This window comes from Hypomesus nipponensis, chromosome 11, assembly GCF_054491055.1.
Source record: "Hypomesus nipponensis isolate SF chromosome 11, ASM5449105v1, whole genome shotgun sequence".
Classification (NCBI taxonomy): domain Eukaryota; kingdom Metazoa; phylum Chordata; class Actinopteri; order Osmeriformes; family Osmeridae; genus Hypomesus; species Hypomesus nipponensis.
In genome coordinates this window covers 17122132-17140591 of record NC_140371.1, presented here as the reverse complement: position 1 = coordinate 17140591, position 18460 = coordinate 17122132, and the positions used below count along the sequence as shown (strand labels likewise).

Genomic DNA, 18460 nt, shown 5'->3' with positions numbered 1-18460 from the left:
AAAAGTTTCGGTAATTTAAACTTCATTGGTAAAGCAGCCCACTAGTAACATTAGGCTACATTAAATTGGTTAAAATGGGGATGGTTTTGTCCATTGATATGTTTCCTACGGACACATTTAATAGAGGGACAAGAAACGCACGTTGAGCTGGTGTGTTTCTGATGATTACTGTCAAGAAGCGTTGAGGTGGAAAGTGACAAACAGTCTAAAATGGCCAACAATGAAAATCTAATATTGAATAAAGAAACTGTTCTTGGCTTCCTGGAGGAGGCAGAAGTCTGGCAGCTACAGAGTTCACAATTCCCGAGTAAAGTTGGTGGTAAACCTGCGTGGTTGAGTCAGACGAACCTTCCTAGTCTTCCAGATTCGGCGTGTGATAAATGTCAACTCCCCACAGCTTTTCTGCTGCAGGTGTATGCACCCATCACCGAACAGGATAGAAGTTTCCATCGAACTGTGTTTGTATTTTGCTGCAAGACACCTGACTGCTTCTCGCAAAATGACAGCCGTTGTCTAAAAGGTGAAGTGTGTTTGTTTACACTTAAATGATCATTTGTTCCGTTTCTCAAAGTTGACATCCCAGTTTCTCTCCTCCAGTCTATAGGAGTCAGCTGCCACGGGGAAATGATTTCTACCCCTTTGATCCCCCAACGGACGATGCTCCAAGCGGGACAGAGCCCGACCCATGTGTACTTGGTTCTGGAGTTAAACTGTGCCGGCTGTGTGGCTGTCCTGGTCAGAAAGCCTGCTCCCGCTGTCACGCTGTGTACTATTGCAGTAAAGAACACCAGACTATAGACTGGAGACACAGCCACAAGAAAGAATGTGTTGGTCAAGGTGAGCAGCAAGACAGAGAAAAACTAGATTTTCTTCATAAAAAAACATTAAGATATGGTGCTATGAAGTGTAACATCTGTTTCACAGCGCTGTCCAGTGTTGTGCCATCACCATTCCTGTTCCCCGAGTTTGAACTCGTCACCGAGCCTGAAAAGCTGCCAGTGGAGGAGGACCCAGAGACAGTAGAGGGTGTTCAGAGGGATGTTGACTGCTCCACCTTGGCTGACTGTAAGATCATATCCGACGTGTCGTTTCTTCTTTGGTCTTCCCCATCTTGAATCATGAGTTACAGGAGGGAGGGTACATAACAAGTGTATTACCCCAACCAATGTAGAAATAGCTGATCGCAAATGTGCAGGGGTTTTCCTCCACAGCCTTGGAGTCAGAGCTTGAAGACATGGCCATGCATGAAACTCAAGATACCAAGGTATTCCAGAAGTTTAAACAACGGATTCAAACTGAGCCACATCAGGTACTAGCACTTTTCAGAGGCACCAATATTAGTGAGGACTTTAAAACACATGTTGCATGACAAGTTATGGTGTTCCAGGTTCTAAGGTACTGCAGGGGTGGTTCTCCTCTATGGCTATCATCTGAGCATGTTCCTTCCGAAAATGACATCCCACACTGCCTCTGTGGCTCCAGAAGGGTGTTTGAGTTCCAGGTAATCTGATTTGAGATACTAATTCTTCAAATGTAATGGTGTGTTCTGCATGCTGAATCTGATGTCGGGGTTAGCATATTTGTATCATACTGAAGAGGAGTTGTTGCGTGTTCCAACAGGTGATGCCACAGTTGCTAAACCACCTGGAAGTTGACAGTCCAGAAGCCAGTATAGACTGGGGAACGCTGGCTGTGTATACATGTGAGAACAGCTGTGACCTGGGGAACAAATACAGTCCTGAGTTCATATGGAAACAGGACCTCACTAAAGAGAAGCAAGCACAGAGCAACTAAGTAATAAAAAACATTCACTAATAACTGTATTGTATATACATATTTGCAATGTAATGAATAATAAGAACTGCCAAATTGACTGTAATAAAAATATGTAACAAACTAAAATAAGAAACTTTCAGATTTCCTTTCCAAAAGTCCTCTTATCTAGCATAACTTAAACGTGTCTGTAAAATCACATAAGCAAAAGATCCAGCACACTTTATATATACAAGTTTAATTGTGCACAAGTAGCAAAGTATCATACATTTGAAGCCTGTATAGACTGCATCCCTTCGTTACGGTGCTTTCTTGGGCTTAGGCGATGGACCAAAAACAGTAAGAAATATAAAACATAACTTTTTGTTTGTCTATTCTAAAATTGAAGTATAAAACAATGATTTTAAATATTGTTTAAAATGACAAGTCTGGGGTACATAAACATGAATAAAAACCTAAACGTCTGACATCAAGGTTGCCTGTTAAATTCTGTTTCTGGTTACCAGGCCTTTTAGTGCCATGGTGTTGGCTCAAAAGCCAAATCCACACATTAGTGAAACCTATTAAGTTGGGAGGGGATGCTTTGCAAAATAATCTCAAACTTAAAACAACGTCCTGGAACACCATATCAATAAACAATACTTCATGAGTCAGTCTATAAAACTGCCAGAGACCATTGATACGTTTTGAGTCTTGAATTCCGTCTTGTAAGGAATGTGTGGAAACCACATGCCTTGCAATTTCAACAATTAAACCTACTTTACAAAAATAAATTGCTTAGAGACAACAACCTTTTATGCTGCTTCTCATTCAATAAAAGAGTGGAAGTCATTTTAAAACAATGAAACAGAAAAATGATCTGCCCAGTGGGCCCAACTACCCACTGATGTAAGTGAGTCGAAGGGGTCCACTATGAAAGGGCCCAATCAGAGTCCAAGAGAGCAATTCTTGATAACATCCTGCTGCAACTACAAAAATAAAACAATAAAATCATAGTCAGGTCTACGTAGTCTTACGGAATCCTTTCAAGATGGGGTAGATGTTTTCAAAGGCTTCGTAGATCTCTGCTCTCACTTTAGCACCTTGAAGTGAAGATGACACTGCAGTAAATACACTGTAGAACTTGCATGTAAGGGGTTATTACATTTCAGAGGGCCTTGCATTTCCCTCAATAGGTTTAGTTAACCACAAAATCCATACATTTTCATATAAACTTACCTGTTAAAACAACCTTCCCAGACACAAATATTAACAAGACGATTCTGGGCTTGATCATTCTGTAGATCAGCCCAGGGAAAAGCTCAGGCTCATAACTGAAACACAGCAAAGTTATTATACCATTATTAATAAATAATGTCACATTACTTACATTTGCAGCTCATATCACAGAATACGCACAACATGCAACTTGTCAGCATTATGGACAAGTGAAAGAAAAAGTACAATGACTGACCTGCTGAACTGCTGATGGGTGAGTACTAGGCCCTCTAACCGGATGGGGAACTTGACATCACAGCTGCCCACCATGTTCTGGATTTTGAAGTCCAGGAACTTAGCTGGGAAACCCAGTTTTTGAACCACTCTGGCATACTTCCTGGCTGCCAAACGAGACTGCTCCTCACTACAATGGGAAAGGACATTGAGGAAGGAATGAGGAGAACAAGAATAAACACTTAATAATTCCCTTACCTCGATTCAATCAATTCTAATTAGTGTGGCTTAAATAAAAATAAAAAAAAGTTGACCAACTCTAGTATTTTAGTAAAAGAGATGAAAGCAGGGAGACTGACCTCTTTGCTCCAGTGCAGACCATCTTCCCAGAGCTGAAGATTAAGGCTGTGGTCCTCGGCTCTCGTATTCTCATGATCACAGCAGCAAATCGCTGGAGATTTGAATCATTTGCATATCAACTACCGATATCTGCTCAGGAGCCTTCTTTGAAGCAAAGCAATACTCTTGATCAACTGCCACTAAAGTGGTTTATTGAGCCGAGTTGGCGTATTGAGATTTGGGTGTGCAGCATTCCCTGGGCCTTACCTTGGGGTTGTATTCAGCATTTCTTGCTCGCAGAGCTATGGTCTTCAAGTCCAATTTACAGCCCAGGTTTACAGTGGACACAATGTTTCTGTCAAGCATATAAAGTGTGAGCCTTTCAGGCCATGATACTGTGGACAAGTCTTCGTAAAAAAGTGTGCATGAATTGTTAGTCTAAATACAAGTTGATTGAGGAACACCTACTGTAGCTGGGGCACAATGCCTGAGCTCTCAGAGGCTGGCGTGGCTGGGGTGACAGGGGTCATGGGTGTGAGTGGGGTGGTGTAGAGAGGGGTGTTGCCAGGCAAGTTGGTGGTGGTAGTGACCGCCTGGGAGTGGTACAGCTGAGGAGTCTGTCCCGAGGCACCTGGGATGCCCCCAGCCTGCTGGGCTGAAGCCTGCTGCTGCCTCTGCTGCTCCTCCAGGAGGGATAGACTGTTGGTGTTCTGGACCGGCTGGGGTGTCAGGCCACTACCATATGGCATCATTGGACTGAAGATGGGTAGACTTGGTGTCATGGCGCCCTGTAGGAGATGAGGTAGTCAATAAGAACCTTGTGGGAAACCGCTTGAGAAAAGGGTGAGAGCTTATTCTCTTCCTGGTGTCTCACACCATTTCACGTTTTAGATCGTAGTTGAGGAGACAATTACTAAAACAGTCAAGTTACCTGTGGAGAGGCCAGCCCCTGGGCAAACGGCGGTAGGCTGTTGTTCTGGTCCATGGTCTCTCCTGATGCAGCCAGCAGCTGACTGACACGCAGTTTCTGATGCCAAGTGTAGGATAGGACAAGTAGTAGGAGAGTGTATCCTCATAAAAAGTCAATGCACTTGATTGTTGTAGACTATTGTAGTTTTACTTTCCCCTGTCTGGCAGAGTAATTAGCACATGAAAGCACGAATAAGAGTTAGGCTTTGTTTGATGTCATTTCCAATATAAATCACATAGAGAAATTATCTTGCACTGTCCAAATGGTACAGGCTAATTACTTCTAATCTATAGTAAAGTCCTGCTACGTAGCTAAGTCAACAGCTAAATAATTAGCGCATAACCTGGCAGCTGGCTAGATGCTTCTTGATTGCTGCCAGCAAGACACCGCCAGCAGTACGATCAGAATAAAGTGGCGCGCAAATGCGATTGTCATTTAATTTAAAATTGAAATCTCAAACCAATAAAGACAACATACACAAACCTGACTGCACCGGGAATTTTGCCTCATTTTGTATAAGTTGTTCTCACTAGACTTGACAGTAGCTATTTAGCTAGGCTAGCACGAGAATAGCTAGCAGCAGCAAGATGCCATGTCAACATTTGCATACATCCGTTTCTCGTTGGATAAAGTTTTATGAGCTGCAATGCACTGTCATTTCGATACAAGATGCATTAAATGTTCTTTTAGGCTTACCCTTGAATTTCACTTCGTCCCTGAAAAATGTCCAATTAAACAGATATTCATAACCACTTCGACATGCAACACTGCGACGCTGGGTCGAGCAACATCCGGATTGAATAAAGTATACTTTCCGGTTCTAGAGGTCACATCATTTAAATTATCTGATGATCCAGATTGTATTTGTCAAAGAAACGAACCAAAAAAATAAAGGGGTGTATCCAGATTTTTTTATATATATATATCACCTCTTTTATTATAACAAAATTGCAAAAAGTTATAGCTCAACTAATAATGGAGTAAAGAGTCAGCTACGTCGGGTTAAAGGAACCAGATGCGACTAACTTCTCCAGACCAGTGTACGGCGCTCTAGGAAAACGCCCTGACAAATGAACCAATCAGATTGCTTGGATTTACGGAAACAGTTCATACGCGCCAAAAAACAAACTTCAAAAGGTAGGCGACAGTTCTAGCAACGTTCATCCAGAGATAGACGGGCTCTGGTTCTTCTATACTTTTTGGTTATTGTCACAGCAGTGTTGGTTTTCGTTTTTCGGTTGTCTCCTTACGTATATATTTACCAGAAGAGTCGGGAAAATGACGGACAACACATTTCCAGTTTACAAATTAGATGTAATCGTAAATTTCTTTCGAACTGAAGTCTTGACTGGCCAAGAAGCGAAACAATTAACGAAAAATGACCTCACCCCGAGCCCAAACGTGAGTTGCCAACATTTATTTGTATCCATTAAAAAAACAAAGAACAATCTAGGACGGACAAACCCGGGAATTTATTTGTATTTATTTATTTTGCTTTCACTCCAGGGTAGTCCTTGTAGCTTACTGGTCACGTTTCTTAGTTATCTAGCTGTTATATAAGAAATTATGAAAGTTATTACTGTGAATGGCAATCTGACTAGCTAAACTGTAGCTAACTGTTTTGTTTTTCTCCCTTCCAGCCAGATACTGTAAGAAGACTATACATGAGAGTGTTGCAGCTCGTGTATAATTTCAGGCCTGAATGTCATTCCATGGTCCCACTTTCTGTAAACATTCAGTATCCAGCGTTTCACGAGTATCCAACTGCTATCATGAGTGTTTACTTGCGAATGCGTAAATTTTTGCCCATGTGTTTTGTATATGACTTCAGTTTGAGTGACCTATTAGCCCCAAGCTTGAAGCGTACAGTCACTGTGTTGAGTGGTATCATGAACTTTCTACACTTCAGAAAGCAGAGGATGGATATGGCCTTGGAGCACCTGGAGAGATTTAGGGCAGACATGGATAAGCTGCAATTTTACACAAATGGAATAAAAAATGCAGAGAAGAAGATCGAGAATCTGACCACTATCCCCCAGAGCAGCAAGAAGAAGATAAAAAGCTGTCAGCTGCCCTGTCTGACCTCCAGACTTCCAGTGTGCATAAGTACGAGGAGGTGAATGCAGTGAAGGAGGAGATTGCGGAGTGGAAAACGGAAATTGCGGAGAGGTCACAGAAACTGACTCAGATTAAGGTGGATGTGAGTACGCTGAAGGAGGATATTGGAAAACTGGAGTCTCAGGTTGTGGAGTCGCCAGAGGAGGTGAAGGCCCAGATGGAGAAGATGAAGGAGAATGTGAAAAACATCAAGATCTCTATCAAGCAGGCGGACGAGAGGCTGGTGGGGTTGCAGATCACTGTGCAGGGCGAGACTCACCACAAGGCTGAGCTTGAGCTCATGCACAAACTGCTGCAGGACTTGCAGAGTGGCATGAACAAGACCCAGCAGCTTCAGGAGGAAGTCCAGAAGTTAGAAGTGATCAATGAAAACCAGCAGAAGGAGCTGAGAAACCTGGGAACAGAGGAGAGCCAGTTGAAGAGAGCACTAGGAATGAAGCTCGACAAGGAATCCAAGCAACAGATCCGCAGGCAGAGGAAGAAGGAGAGGACAGAGCAGCATGTCCAGGGTGTGATAGGCCAGTATGGCCAGGTTCATCAGAAGCGGGAGGAGATAGCTGAGCAGATTTTGGAGAAAAACAGAGAGACTCAGAAAGTTCGCAATGAAATACAAAACATGAAGGAGGTCTGCAACCAGGAGACGGAGAAGGCACAAGCTCTCTTTGACCAACTGATGGCTGCCCTGGACCAGTTCCATAAGAAAATCGAAAGTTGTGTTGTGGAGGGCAACAATGATATCCAGAAGATGACATCAGACTTCTAACATCAAATTTGATTTGATACCCATCACTATTCTTGTATTTGATTCTGATCCTGTATATTTAGTGTCTCTTGTCAGTGTCACTACTTTTGTAATTGCTTAGCATACACATTTTAGCACTGCATTTACTGATTGTTGTATATGCCTGTTGACTTTTTTCAGTTAAACTTGTGACAAATGGACCATGTACATTTCTTGGTTACACTGGATTCTTGGTGAAAACATTCAGTATAACTTTTGAGTTAAGTCCTACTGCTTCTTTGAGTACTTAAAATATATCTTTGTCATTGTCACAGGTACAACAAAATTAAAGTGCTTCCGGTGAGGGCTTCATTCATTGACTTATTCATTACTTAAGTGCTAAAATTACTCAAATAAGAATAAATATACCTAAGCCAGTACCATAAACAGTCATACACCCACAGCAATTACATAATACATAACATTGTGCACATTTTTTGGCAGCATTAACAGTGGTTATTGCAGATGGATAGACACCCTGTTTGAGTCTGTTTATCCTTGCCTTGATTGATCTGTACTGTCTGCCTGAAGGCAACATTTCAAACAGAGTGCCCAGGGTGTGAAGTGTCTTTTATGATGTTCTAGGCTCTTTTGAGACAATGGAATCTGTGTAGGTCTCCCAGTGCAGGGAGAGGGCAGCCAACAATCTTTTGAGCGGTGTTGATGATCTTCTGAGCCACTGTACAGCTGGTATACCAAATGCATATGCAGTATGTAAGTATGCTTTCAATGGAAGATCGGTAGAAGGACACCAGTCTATGTGATGTTATTCCTCCTGAGTATTCTAAGGAAGTAGTCTCTGCTGGGCCTTTTTCAGCAGCTCAGAGGTGTTCACACTCCAGGATAGGCTGTCTTGTATGTAGACCTCAGGAAGCAGAAGACTGCCCCCACACACACACACTGTTCCCGCTGATCAATGGTGGAATCTCAGTCTTCTTCGGTAGTCTATTTTGAGTTATTTTGTCTTTGCAGTGTCAAGGAGAAGGTTGTTGGCCGTGCACCAATTCGAAAACCGCTCCACTTCTTCTCTATAGGCAAACTCATCCCCCCCAGAGATGAGCCCTGTCACTGTTGTGTTGTCTTCAAACTTCACAATGGTGTTGCTGTGATGGATGGGTGCAGTTGTGTGTGTTGAGGGAGTAGAGCAGGGGACTCAGCACACAGTCCTGGGGGGAGCCAGTGCTGAGGCCAAGGTCCGTGGATATGTGATGGCCCACTCTGACTGTGCGACCAGAGAGGAAGCTGATGATACCAACTACTTACTAACCGAGAGTAAGGTCAATACGCGGCTGGCATTCATTGACTACCCATTGGCCAATCAGAATGCTCGTACTGTTGTTGCCATATAATAATTCAATTAACTATACAAACTACACAAGTGTTTGTGTACTAAATGCTATTTTCATTTCCACTGATACGGCACATCACTCCATATGAAAATAAATCTGTTGTACTCACAGAACGTTGCTAATAATGTTGCACACACAAATCATTTCCAAATATATATTGACTTAACATTTTTTTTTAATTCTTTATTAAGAATATAAAAGAATTGGTGGGTTAGGACAAAAAAACAAGAATTCCAGAAACAGACCCTAAACAAGGTTTGGAAAAAGAAGCGAGAGGAGGCTGAATGGCCCTCAGTCCTTCCTCAGAGGGACAGTCTCCTCTTTAATGCCCTCCTTGGTGATGATGCAAATCCTGAGGGCATCGCCAGTGTACACATCTCTCTCTGCTGCAGAGATGAACACATCTTTGACCAGCTGGACAGCCTTTTCCTGGCTCAAAGGCAGGTGCTGTACATTTTCCATGTTCTTGAAGCCAATCTACAGATACAGCAATAGGAATAACAGGCCAAAAAGTGTTATTAGAGATTTAGTCTGATGTAACCGATGTGTGAAATGCAGAAATGCATCTGTAAACCAAGTGCTTTCTGGCTAAAGCATTTCAATAATAGCTTTTCATCGTCATCTTCACATAATTAATGGTGTCTGGGTGCAAGTAAGCTTTAAAAGTTCTGATCTAATTTGAATGGTGTGACAATGTTGAGCTTTTACCTGGTTGTCCAGTAGGGGCTGCAGCATGGCACTGGCAGAGCCACCAGCCTTGTATGTGTCCCTCTGGTATGACCCGACAGGATCAAAACTGTAGACAGCTCCCCGACCTATCCAACAAAGTCAATCAAACAGGTGCAGATCACATGAATACAGCAATACTCTTGACATGCTGACATTCCTCAATCACTCTTAGGAGTAAGGGAACTGCAAAATGTCTGGGCATGTTAACATGAAACTGAAGTATGAATATGCTTAATAGAACAAGAGCTGTACCCTGCTCATCCAGGCCACCGATGATGTTGTAGACATAGTAAGGGAAGAATCTTCTGCCATAAAGGATGGTGGAGAGCATTGCTGCAATGGCTCCACTGGTCATGGTCTTGTTGTTGGAGTGTTTGTACATCTAAGAGGAAAAACAAATTTGCTGTTTGTGATCCACTTCCCATTTACCAACATCCATATTCCTAAGTGTTCACTGACCAGCATGGATTTATGAGCAGATTAATTTATGTGTAAATAGGGGCAGATGTGAGCAAACATAGATGCTTTTCCAGTGAGGAATAGAGATACTGAAACTAAGTTGAAAAGACAGGTGTTCTTACCTTTAGTCTGGCATCAATGATTTTAGTAAGAGTTAGACAGTCACCATGGAAACCACTGCAGCCAATGACAGTTGTGTCAGTCCTGTAAGAAGATAATACAATATGACACAAAACAAAGGTTATGGAGCATAGTTACGTGCTTATACACTCTCCAAAGATCCTTCACAACTAGTCACACAGTCAAGATTAAGGTGCCTATTATCATATTTCTTTCGTTTCACCCTTTAACCCGCTGACATTTAGTGGAAGTCATGCCTTAATTTGACACTTCATTTGAGTCTGCCTTCACTCAATTTATCAATATAAACACTTACAACTTGTAACACTTTGGAGAGTCACGGCTGTGGATTGAATACCCTTCGCTTAAACGGGTATCAGAAGCCACGAGAGCAAAGTCCTCGCCGGCAACAGCAAGAACTGTTCTGGAAAACAGAAGTTATGGACATTTGTAGATGAGATGAGCCACATTGGACGTTTGTTTTACTGGCCATGTACAGTGACGCTGCTACTAGTTACAGTAGCATACAGTGCTTGGCATTGTTGAAATCGAAACTAGACAAATCAGATACACAAGTCACCATCAACAGGGCAACATTTAGATCTTAAAATGTTCAAAATCACATACACCCTAATCACGTGATCAGATAATTTTCTTTAGAAATGTTTAGCGAGTGGCAAGTTATCTTCCAGTCTTGCCTGGTTAGCAACTCCGCAACAGTAATCACGTAGAGCTAGCCAGTCAGGACTTCATCGAACTAGAGCTATAGGGACATAATTGAGGACTATATTTACCCTCCATTAAAAGAATATGGCGAAAATCGATGTTCTACTGGTCCAGTGTAGTGATATTCTTTCATTTTCCCATTATCTCCCAACATCTGCGTAGACATCATTTTGCTTCTTGATTGTTGTATAAAGGAAACTCGCTGTATCACTGCAATATGGCGGTCGGGTCTTCTTCGTTTGACGCAAAAAAAGACAGTACTGCTTGAATACTCCAGCACTTGCTTTTAGTTATCGCCACCTAGCGACTGGATGAAGTAAATACATTTCCCATGAACTGTGAGCACTTGAATGTGTTACTCAGTGGAAATTGTTGTCACTATTTAGTCTTACGGAAATATAGTTACAGAGGCGAGCAGGGGAGTAGATTGTACTGGTACGTAAAATATGAAACTTCATCAAATCATTGTAGCTGGCGGGCTCCAAATTTAATGACTGCTCTTAGGCTCAAAAAAGGCTGAAAATATTCAACTCCGCCATATGCACGGCGTACTTCTGTTCAGAAATTACGCGTACCTCAAGATCCCCGACGGTCTACCGCAGAGCTAGCTAGCTAAACATGGCTACTGCACTCTCCTCAAGACCGTGCGATAGTAACCCTGCAACTCCAGGAGCTCAATCTGTAAAGGTAAATTTGTTGTGTTTAGTTTTGTTACTGTTGAAAACATTGTTAGGAAGTATTTTTCAATTATATGAAAAGTAATTTAATTTGTTAAGTGGCACGGCTGACAATGGCAACGCAACCCCCTGTCTTTGTTTCATTCACAAACCGCCTTTCTGCTGCTGCTGCTACTACTAGCAAGACAAGCACCAGCAGCTGTTTGCGCGGGGCGCTAACTACCTAAAGCTAGTGTTAGCAAGCTAGCAAATGTTTACAGTTAAGCTAGCGTCATGCGATTGTTGTTAGCATTAACCACATAGGACTGCAAGCCAGCTTGAACCTAGCTAGCCACGGTTGTTTGTTTTGTTTACATGTCTACAGTGAGGATAGCTAACCAAATGCAAACGTAGCAAAGACAAGCTTTTTTGAGCTCCGTTTTGGAATTCGCTAAAGATTACTTCTTACTGCTTGCTAATCGAGCTGGTAGTGCCTAGACAGATGTATTTCCACTTAAATCATACATCCAAACTATTCCACAGGATGATGCAGAGGAGGTCTCGAATGATGGGAGTCAAGCTCCAAAAAGGCGGCGCATGGGATCAGGCGATAGCTCCAGAAGTTGTGACACTTCTAGCCAGGAACCAGGGTAACACAATATTTAATGAAATTCTCAGATGTTTTGTAAGTAACCACGGGTTGAAAATAGGTGAGAAGCAAGCAATAGCATATCTGCCAGTGGGGGTCCATCTTTAGAATCTCTCATCTCCACTAAAACGTCACATCCACATATCATTCAGATATTTTCCCCACTACAATACTAACTGCACCCTCCATGTTTTCCACATCAGATCTGCATACTTTCCTGCAGAGAACCTGACAGAATACAAGTGGCCTGCAGATGACAGTGGAGAGTACTACATGTTACAGGAACAAGTCAGTGAATATCTGGGAGTCACCTCATTCAAGAGGAAATATCCAGGTAGAAAGGAGCGTTCCTCCATCAATCATTTTGTTATAAGTAGTGTGATATGTTGTTCCTAGCTAAAACAGCACAAACCATGTTTTTCTTGTAGACTTGGAAAGGAGGGACCTGTCCCACAAAGAGAAGCTCTATCTGAGGGAACTGAACGTCATCACAGAGACACAATGCACCCTTGGTAATTAACTGTCTGTTGCTGTTGTACATTGGGTCACATAGATGGAGTTAGAATGTTAGCAGTTGAGCTTAAAAAATCCAAACCTGGTCGGTCTGTGTGTGTGTGGCTAGGTCTGACAGCATTAAGGAGCGATGAGGTCATCGATTTGATGATCAAGGAGTACCCTGGCAAACATGCTGAGTACTCAGTCATTCTGCAGGAGAGAGAGCGACAAAGGATAGCTAAAGAGTACTCCGTAAGTACTCTCACCACTGTAAGTAAAACCAACTATATTATAGGAGTTGATGATCATATATTTTCACTCCTGGTGCTGTAATGAACCGGAAAGGTTGATAACAATTCCTCACTATTTTCACACAAAGTTATTTGACTGTAGCTCCACACTCTGATTGGCAGTTTCTCCTAGCTCTGCAGTAAGTACATTTACATGTAGTAATTTAGCAGACGCTCTTATCCAGAGCAACTTACAGTAAGTACAGGGACATTCCCCCCAAGGCAAGTAGGGTGAAGTGCCTTGCCCTAGGACACAACGTCATTTGGCACGGCCAGGAATCAAACCAGCAACCTTCTGATTAATAGCCCGATTCCCTAACTGCTCAGCCATCTGAGTATTGGTATTGTTGTCTCTTCTAGAAAATGCAGCAACAAAATCCTCAGAAAGTGGAGGCCAGTAAGGTACCAGAGTACATCAAGAAAGCTGCCAAAAAGGCTGCTGAGTTCAACAGCAACTTCAACAGGGAGAGGATGGAAGAGAGGAGAGCCTACTTCGACCTTCAGACACACGTAAGGACACTTACGTGCACATTTGTTTCTCACGACTGTGTTCACAACATTTGATTATCCGTCTTATCTTTCTCCTCCCCAAGATAATCCAGGTACCCCAGGGCAGGTACAAGGTGCTGGCCCCAGAGAGGACCAAGACAGGCCCCTACCCTGTGGCCCTTATCCCTGGACAGTTCCAAGACTACTACAAGAGGTACAGCCATAGAAAAAGAAATGATGGCATTCCTATTTATAGTATTCAGAATACAGAATAGGCACCATAACAAGTTGACATGTCCTGCCTTTTTATATTATTATTCTAACATGAGGTCAGAAAAAAAATCTATCCCCATGTTCTTTTCAAAGTTTTCCCTTTTGAACGCAATGAAATTAGCTTTCTAACCTGACTCGATGACAGTAGATGTCATGTTGATGAGTGTGTGCCATATTCAAAGACAAATGAATCGTGTGTGTCCGAATGCAGGTACTCCCCTAATGAGCTGCGCTACCTGCCCCTGAACACGGCCCTCTTCGAGCCCCCGCTGGACCCCGAGCTGCCCGCCCTGGACAGCGACGGCGACTCGGACGATGCCGAGGACGCCAAGGAGGGAAACAAGAAGACCAAGGCCTCCTCAGTAAGAGCAGGGAGAAATACCACAGGTCCAACTCCACTGCCCCTGCACTGTATGTATGGACCCGCGGCCATGGTGAGGCCTGTAGCCATGGTGAGGCCTTTAACTTGTGCGTTGCGTCTGCAGGATAGCTCGTCCGGAAACACATCGGATGGGGACAGCCAGGACGGCAGAGGGCAGACCAAGGGCAAAGCCAAGGACAGAACTGGCACATCCACCAAGGATGCCACACCGCGATCCGGCCAACAGAAACCTACCCTCGGGTACAAGGTAGAGGACAAAAGCCCCTGACTCTCTTCAACAGCACTTTTCTACCCCCTCCTCCCCCTTCCGACACCCCCTTCTCCTCACTCCACCGAGCCCTCTCCGCAGCTACTACAGCACTTTGGACAGAGACACCTTGCTCTGTCCCGCAACCCTCGGCACCCTGGCTCTCAACACACACACACACACACACACACACACACACACTGCAACACACATACACTGCAACACACACACAGCCCAGTAGATGGCAGTATCCCTCTACTATTGAGCCCACGTCCTCCCCTCTTAAGTGTTGCTGTCCACCCCTCAACCTAACTGTTCCAACACTTAAGTCTTTCATATCAGACTCTATGAGCAATAAGGACATTTTGGAGTCGTTAAGTTTTCACCCTGGGGCTTTTCCTCTCCCTGCACTTTTGGTTTTGTCCTGAAGACCATTTGTACATTTGACCCTATTCTTTTGAATGTCTTAATATACCTCTTCTCTGTCCACTTGTCAACAGATGTTCTTAGACAAGCGAGCAGATATATTTGGCTGCTAGATTTCTTGTTTAAAAAAAAAACTGCTACAAAAAAACAAAGTTACAACTTTTTGTGATGATATAGAATATATATACACGGCATAAGTGTTTTATCTAGTAGTAGCTAAAGACCCAGTTAACACTAGTGTGTTTGAGAGTTATCTGCCGTATGTATGTTTAAGTGTATATCTGTGCATATATACTTTCAATGCAGTTCCTCGTTATTCTGTTGTTATATCAGACAGGTGTTTGATAGCAGCCATCCAAACTGACTTGTGTTCTGAGCTTGGGTAAACCCAGGTAGACTTCCACAGACCCATCCACACATTTTCATTTGTTGATGATTTCAGTTGGCTTTGAAAGTGTTCTTTTGTGATTTGAAGTAGAAACTCTTAAAGAGAAAGGCCTATAGCGGATCAACATGATTTAACCGACACTCCCAAAGCCTCCTCTCCTATTGGCCAGAACACTGGAGAGGATTGTGGTGAAGTCTTTGTAACACTATCAAAAAGCATAAAGGACGCCTAAAAACACAATATATCCTATCATACTTAAGTTATTCATAAGAGGTATATAACCTTATATAGGTATATAACGAAATGCACATGCAATATTGTCAGAAAAGTGGAAAAAGAGTAAGATCAATGCATCCTCCAAATTGATCAGAAACATAGCAATCCCATGTCTATCTGGGCTTATATAAAGCTATAGGTTCAGTTGATGTTGATCCGTCACAGTTGAGAATGTTCCTGCCTTTTGTATCTTCTGTTTCTGGTTAAATGTGATTTGAGTGCAATGACTTGCAGCTGACACTGTGAGTACTCTTCCTATAGAATAGGTCTCCTTGTTCCACCTACTTCCCCTCTTTGTTATTGTGTATATTCTAACTTTTAGTTTCTGTTCACTTGACTAGTGTGTTTTTATTAACTTTATACTTAAAAAGTGTATGTCTATAACTTTCTCCCATCCACTCTTTCTATCTTTCTCACTCTTTCTCTCTCTCTGGTCTCTAACTCTCTCTGGTCTCTCACTCTCTCTCTCTCACCTGGTCTTTCTTTTGAGTTATTTGTCTCTCCAGGGCGCAACATTTTAAAATGTTATTTAAGAGCGTTTAGTATCTCTTTCTAACCTAGTCCTTTTTAGTTTTTTTTTTCTCTTACCAGACCAGATCTTTTCTCTAGGAATACCTTTGATATGTCCGTATTTAGACACTTGAACACAGTTAAGCATTGAAATAAAGATTTCAAATCAATAGATTGGACAGATGTTTTAATTGTGTAGCATAAATATGAGCCTGCATACCTTGTGGCATGACACTGACTTCTGCTCAGGAACGGTCTAAAGTTGAGATGACTCCTGATAATGACCCTCATTACTGTAGGTCCAGAGTACATGAAGTTATATGAAGAGGACACAATTGTCTTGCAACGGCTAGATGTGTAGATGCGTTCAAGATCTTTGAGACTGTGCTGCATACTAAAACACAGCTAAGGTTTTGAAGGGCTGAGCTGTACCTCCCTGAGGTTGGTTAAGATGTGTGCTCTGCCCAGACACCTTGTGTCAGCAGGTGCACAAGGCCTTGTTGCCATGGTTTTTATAGCATTGTTCTACCCTTGCAGCCTAAGGTCATTGCCAATGCTATATGTGGCATTTGCCAGAAGGGTAAGGAGTCCAACAAGAGAGGCAAGCCAGAGGGACTCATTCACTGCTCACAGTGTCAAAACAGTGGTAAGTGGTACTCTCTTTTCTCTAGCTTTAGACTGAGGATCTCACCAATCCCACTCAGCGCTAGCTTGTACGTATTCCTATCATTAAACAGGGTGACTCAGAATGACCCGAGAGTCACGTGTGTCGTGTGTGTGTGTCAGGCCACCCATCCTGTCTGGACATGAGTGTGGAGCTGGTGAGCCTCATCAAGACGTACCCATGGCAGTGTATGGAGTGCAAGACCTGCACTGTTTGTGAGCAGCCGCACCACGAGGAAGAGATGATGTTCTGCGACAAGTGTGACCGAGGATTCCACACCTTCTGCGTCGGGGTGGACTCCATCCCACTGGGTGAGAATGTTCACAGACACCCACATGCTACCTGTTCCTGTTTGATAGGATGCAGTTAAGGTGTGTTACGGTGGGTGTCCAAAGCAACATGAGACAGGAGGCCTGGTCCTTTTTCCTTGTGTGTGTGTGTGTTTTTTTTGTGGTGAGAAATGCCAGATTGGTAGCCTGTGTTTGTACTGACTGCTGTGCTGCTATAACAGTCCCAGACTGCTGCCTAGCACCTTGGTGTGCTATAGTTAGATGTGTTGCACACCCAGTGTAGCTCCGTGTGTTTGAGAGTGAGGTCAGGGTACTTGAGCAGCGTGGACATCAAACGGTGTTATGCAAACAGGCCTCTAGATTCCTGTGAGTTCCAAGAAGCCCACAATTACATGTTTTTTTAAATTATTTTTTTGGAGACATTTGGTTCATACAAAGGTAAATAAAGGAACGTATTTGAGTTTTGTGTTTGTCTCCCTTTTTCAGGGCTCTGGGTGTGTGAGGTGTGTGACAAAGGGTTCTCAACTCCCAAGAAGAAACGAGGACCCAAGACGCCGCGGAAATCCAAGTCTGTTCACAAGTAGACATGGAGCCACAGGAAGTCAACTGCTCAAACCTCAATGAATTTATAGTGTTGTTTTTTGGTGCTTTTATGACGTATAATACATGTATTTTTTTTATTTTTTTTTACGGGAATATGAACTTGTGTAATTGTGCTGTGTATACAGTAAATGCTCCCGATCACATCATCTTTTTTTCCACATCATACCACTGGAAGTTCTCATTATGTAATTAAAATCAGTTGTATCACCCCATTGCCTCATGGCTCTCCTTTGCCCACACAAACACTCTAAATGAGGGAAACACAACTTAACAACAACTGTAACATGTGTGTGACATTTATTATTGATTGGTTTAAGTGGTGCTAATGAGTCACCTGGCAGGTGTGGTGAGATGCTGTTGTGCTCTGCGGTGTGTCAGCGGCCTGGCTCAGGTGAGTGAGTCTGCTGAATGAGTCTCTCAGAGAGGACAGACAGCAGCTGCCATAGGGCGTCCTTTCAGCCAGCGACCCGACTCGAGGACCGCAGGCAGCCCACACGCACTTGTCCACTTACTGCAACACATACATTCATTTATGAACACACAACTAAGTAGGTTGCAGCCAACCAAGCTCCCAGGTCCCCTGTCACCTGAGAGGACACACCGTGTTGGGGGGGACAATAGAGGGACGACAGAGCTGTAGCGATACAGGTGTGAATGCTTTCCTGGCACGGCGCGCTCTGCCTACCAGATGGTGTTTGCGTTAGGAGAAGCTGGTCAACATGTCAACCAACTGGAGTTTGAAGAGTAGTCTGATCGGACACGTGCCTTGGCTGTGTCTGCATCCTCAAAAACATTGTCAGAGATGGAGGTTCCTCCTCGACATGAGTCACATCACTTAGCTATCTGGTGAAAACAGTGAGGGGTTCTTTTTCGTTATCTTAGTCTCTATCTTTGTTCTTGCATATACATATATATATATAAATATATATATATATATATATATATATATATATATCAACCACTAGGGGGGCACCAAGAGCTGCTGGAATAGCAGCCACAACTTCTTGGATGTAGGAGGATGCGTAGC

The 18460-nt window shown here is 43.1% G+C and overlaps 5 protein-coding genes across 8 annotated transcripts; 3 read left to right on the top strand and 2 right to left on the bottom strand.

The window, feature by feature from the left end:
- The first annotated feature begins 114 nt into the window (after nt 1-114).
- On the top strand, nt 115-1894 carry pdcd2 (programmed cell death 2). Its single transcript, XM_084709643.1, has 6 exons — nt 115-520; nt 598-837; nt 925-1065; nt 1212-1309; nt 1388-1501; nt 1621-1894. Exons 1-6 carry the CDS (start codon nt 211-213, stop codon nt 1792-1794), a joined length of 1077 nt encoding a protein of 358 aa, XP_084565769.1. The 5' UTR covers nt 115-210; the 3' UTR covers nt 1795-1894.
- Nucleotides 1895-1992: 98 nt separating this feature from the next.
- Nucleotides 1993-5359, bottom strand: tbp (TATA box binding protein). 2 transcript variants are annotated; one of them, XM_084709644.1, is made up of 8 exons: nt 5210-5359; nt 4475-4673; nt 4012-4331; nt 3811-3898; nt 3564-3655; nt 3227-3394; nt 2992-3086; nt 1993-2855 (listed from the first exon to the last, which is right to left on the bottom strand). In XM_084709644.1, exons 2-8 carry the CDS (start codon nt 4526-4528, stop codon nt 2776-2778), a joined length of 897 nt encoding a protein of 298 aa, XP_084565770.1. In that variant the 5' UTR covers nt 4529-4673; nt 5210-5359; the 3' UTR covers nt 1993-2775. The 2 variants fall into 2 exon arrangements, with proteins under 2 accessions (XP_084565770.1, XP_084565771.1); XM_084709645.1 differs by having other exon boundaries at nt 4475-4570; nt 5210-5348.
- Nucleotides 5360-5637: 278 nt separating this feature from the next.
- On the top strand, nt 5638-7724 carry nuf2 (UF2 component of NDC80 kinetochore complex). Its single transcript, XM_084709911.1, is given in 3 exon segments — nt 5638-5914; nt 6154-6538; nt 6541-7724. Coding segments are annotated over 3 exon segments (1362 nt in total). The 5' UTR covers nt 5638-5791; the 3' UTR covers nt 7395-7724.
- Nucleotides 7725-8918: 1194 nt separating this feature from the next.
- Nucleotides 8919-11033, bottom strand: psmb1 (proteasome 20S subunit beta 1). The gene is made up of 6 exons (XM_084709406.1): nt 10864-11033; nt 10386-10493; nt 10072-10153; nt 9743-9872; nt 9470-9576; nt 8919-9238 (listed from the first exon to the last, which is right to left on the bottom strand). Exons 1-6 carry the CDS (start codon nt 10962-10964, stop codon nt 9053-9055), a joined length of 714 nt encoding a protein of 237 aa, XP_084565532.1. The 5' UTR covers nt 10965-11033; the 3' UTR covers nt 8919-9052.
- A 70-nt stretch (nt 11034-11103) lies between these two features.
- phf10 (PHD finger protein 10) lies at nt 11104-17642 on the top strand. Of its 3 annotated transcripts, XM_084709403.1 has the most exons (13): nt 11104-11230; nt 11358-11482; nt 11995-12101; nt 12304-12434; nt 12529-12612; nt 12723-12865; nt 13246-13395; nt 13479-13588; nt 13859-14009; nt 14133-14276; nt 16414-16522; nt 16663-16851; nt 17317-17642. In XM_084709403.1, the coding sequence occupies exons 2-13, from the start codon at nt 11414-11416 to the stop codon at nt 17412-17414; spliced, it is 1485 nt and encodes a 494-aa protein (XP_084565529.1). In that variant the 5' UTR covers nt 11104-11230; nt 11358-11413; the 3' UTR covers nt 17415-17642. The 3 variants fall into 3 exon arrangements, with proteins under 3 accessions (XP_084565529.1, XP_084565528.1, XP_084565531.1); XM_084709402.1 differs by having other exon boundaries at nt 11120-11482; XM_084709405.1 differs by having other exon boundaries at nt 11121-11482; nt 12723-12847.
- The last annotated feature ends 818 nt before the right edge of the window (nt 17643-18460 follow it).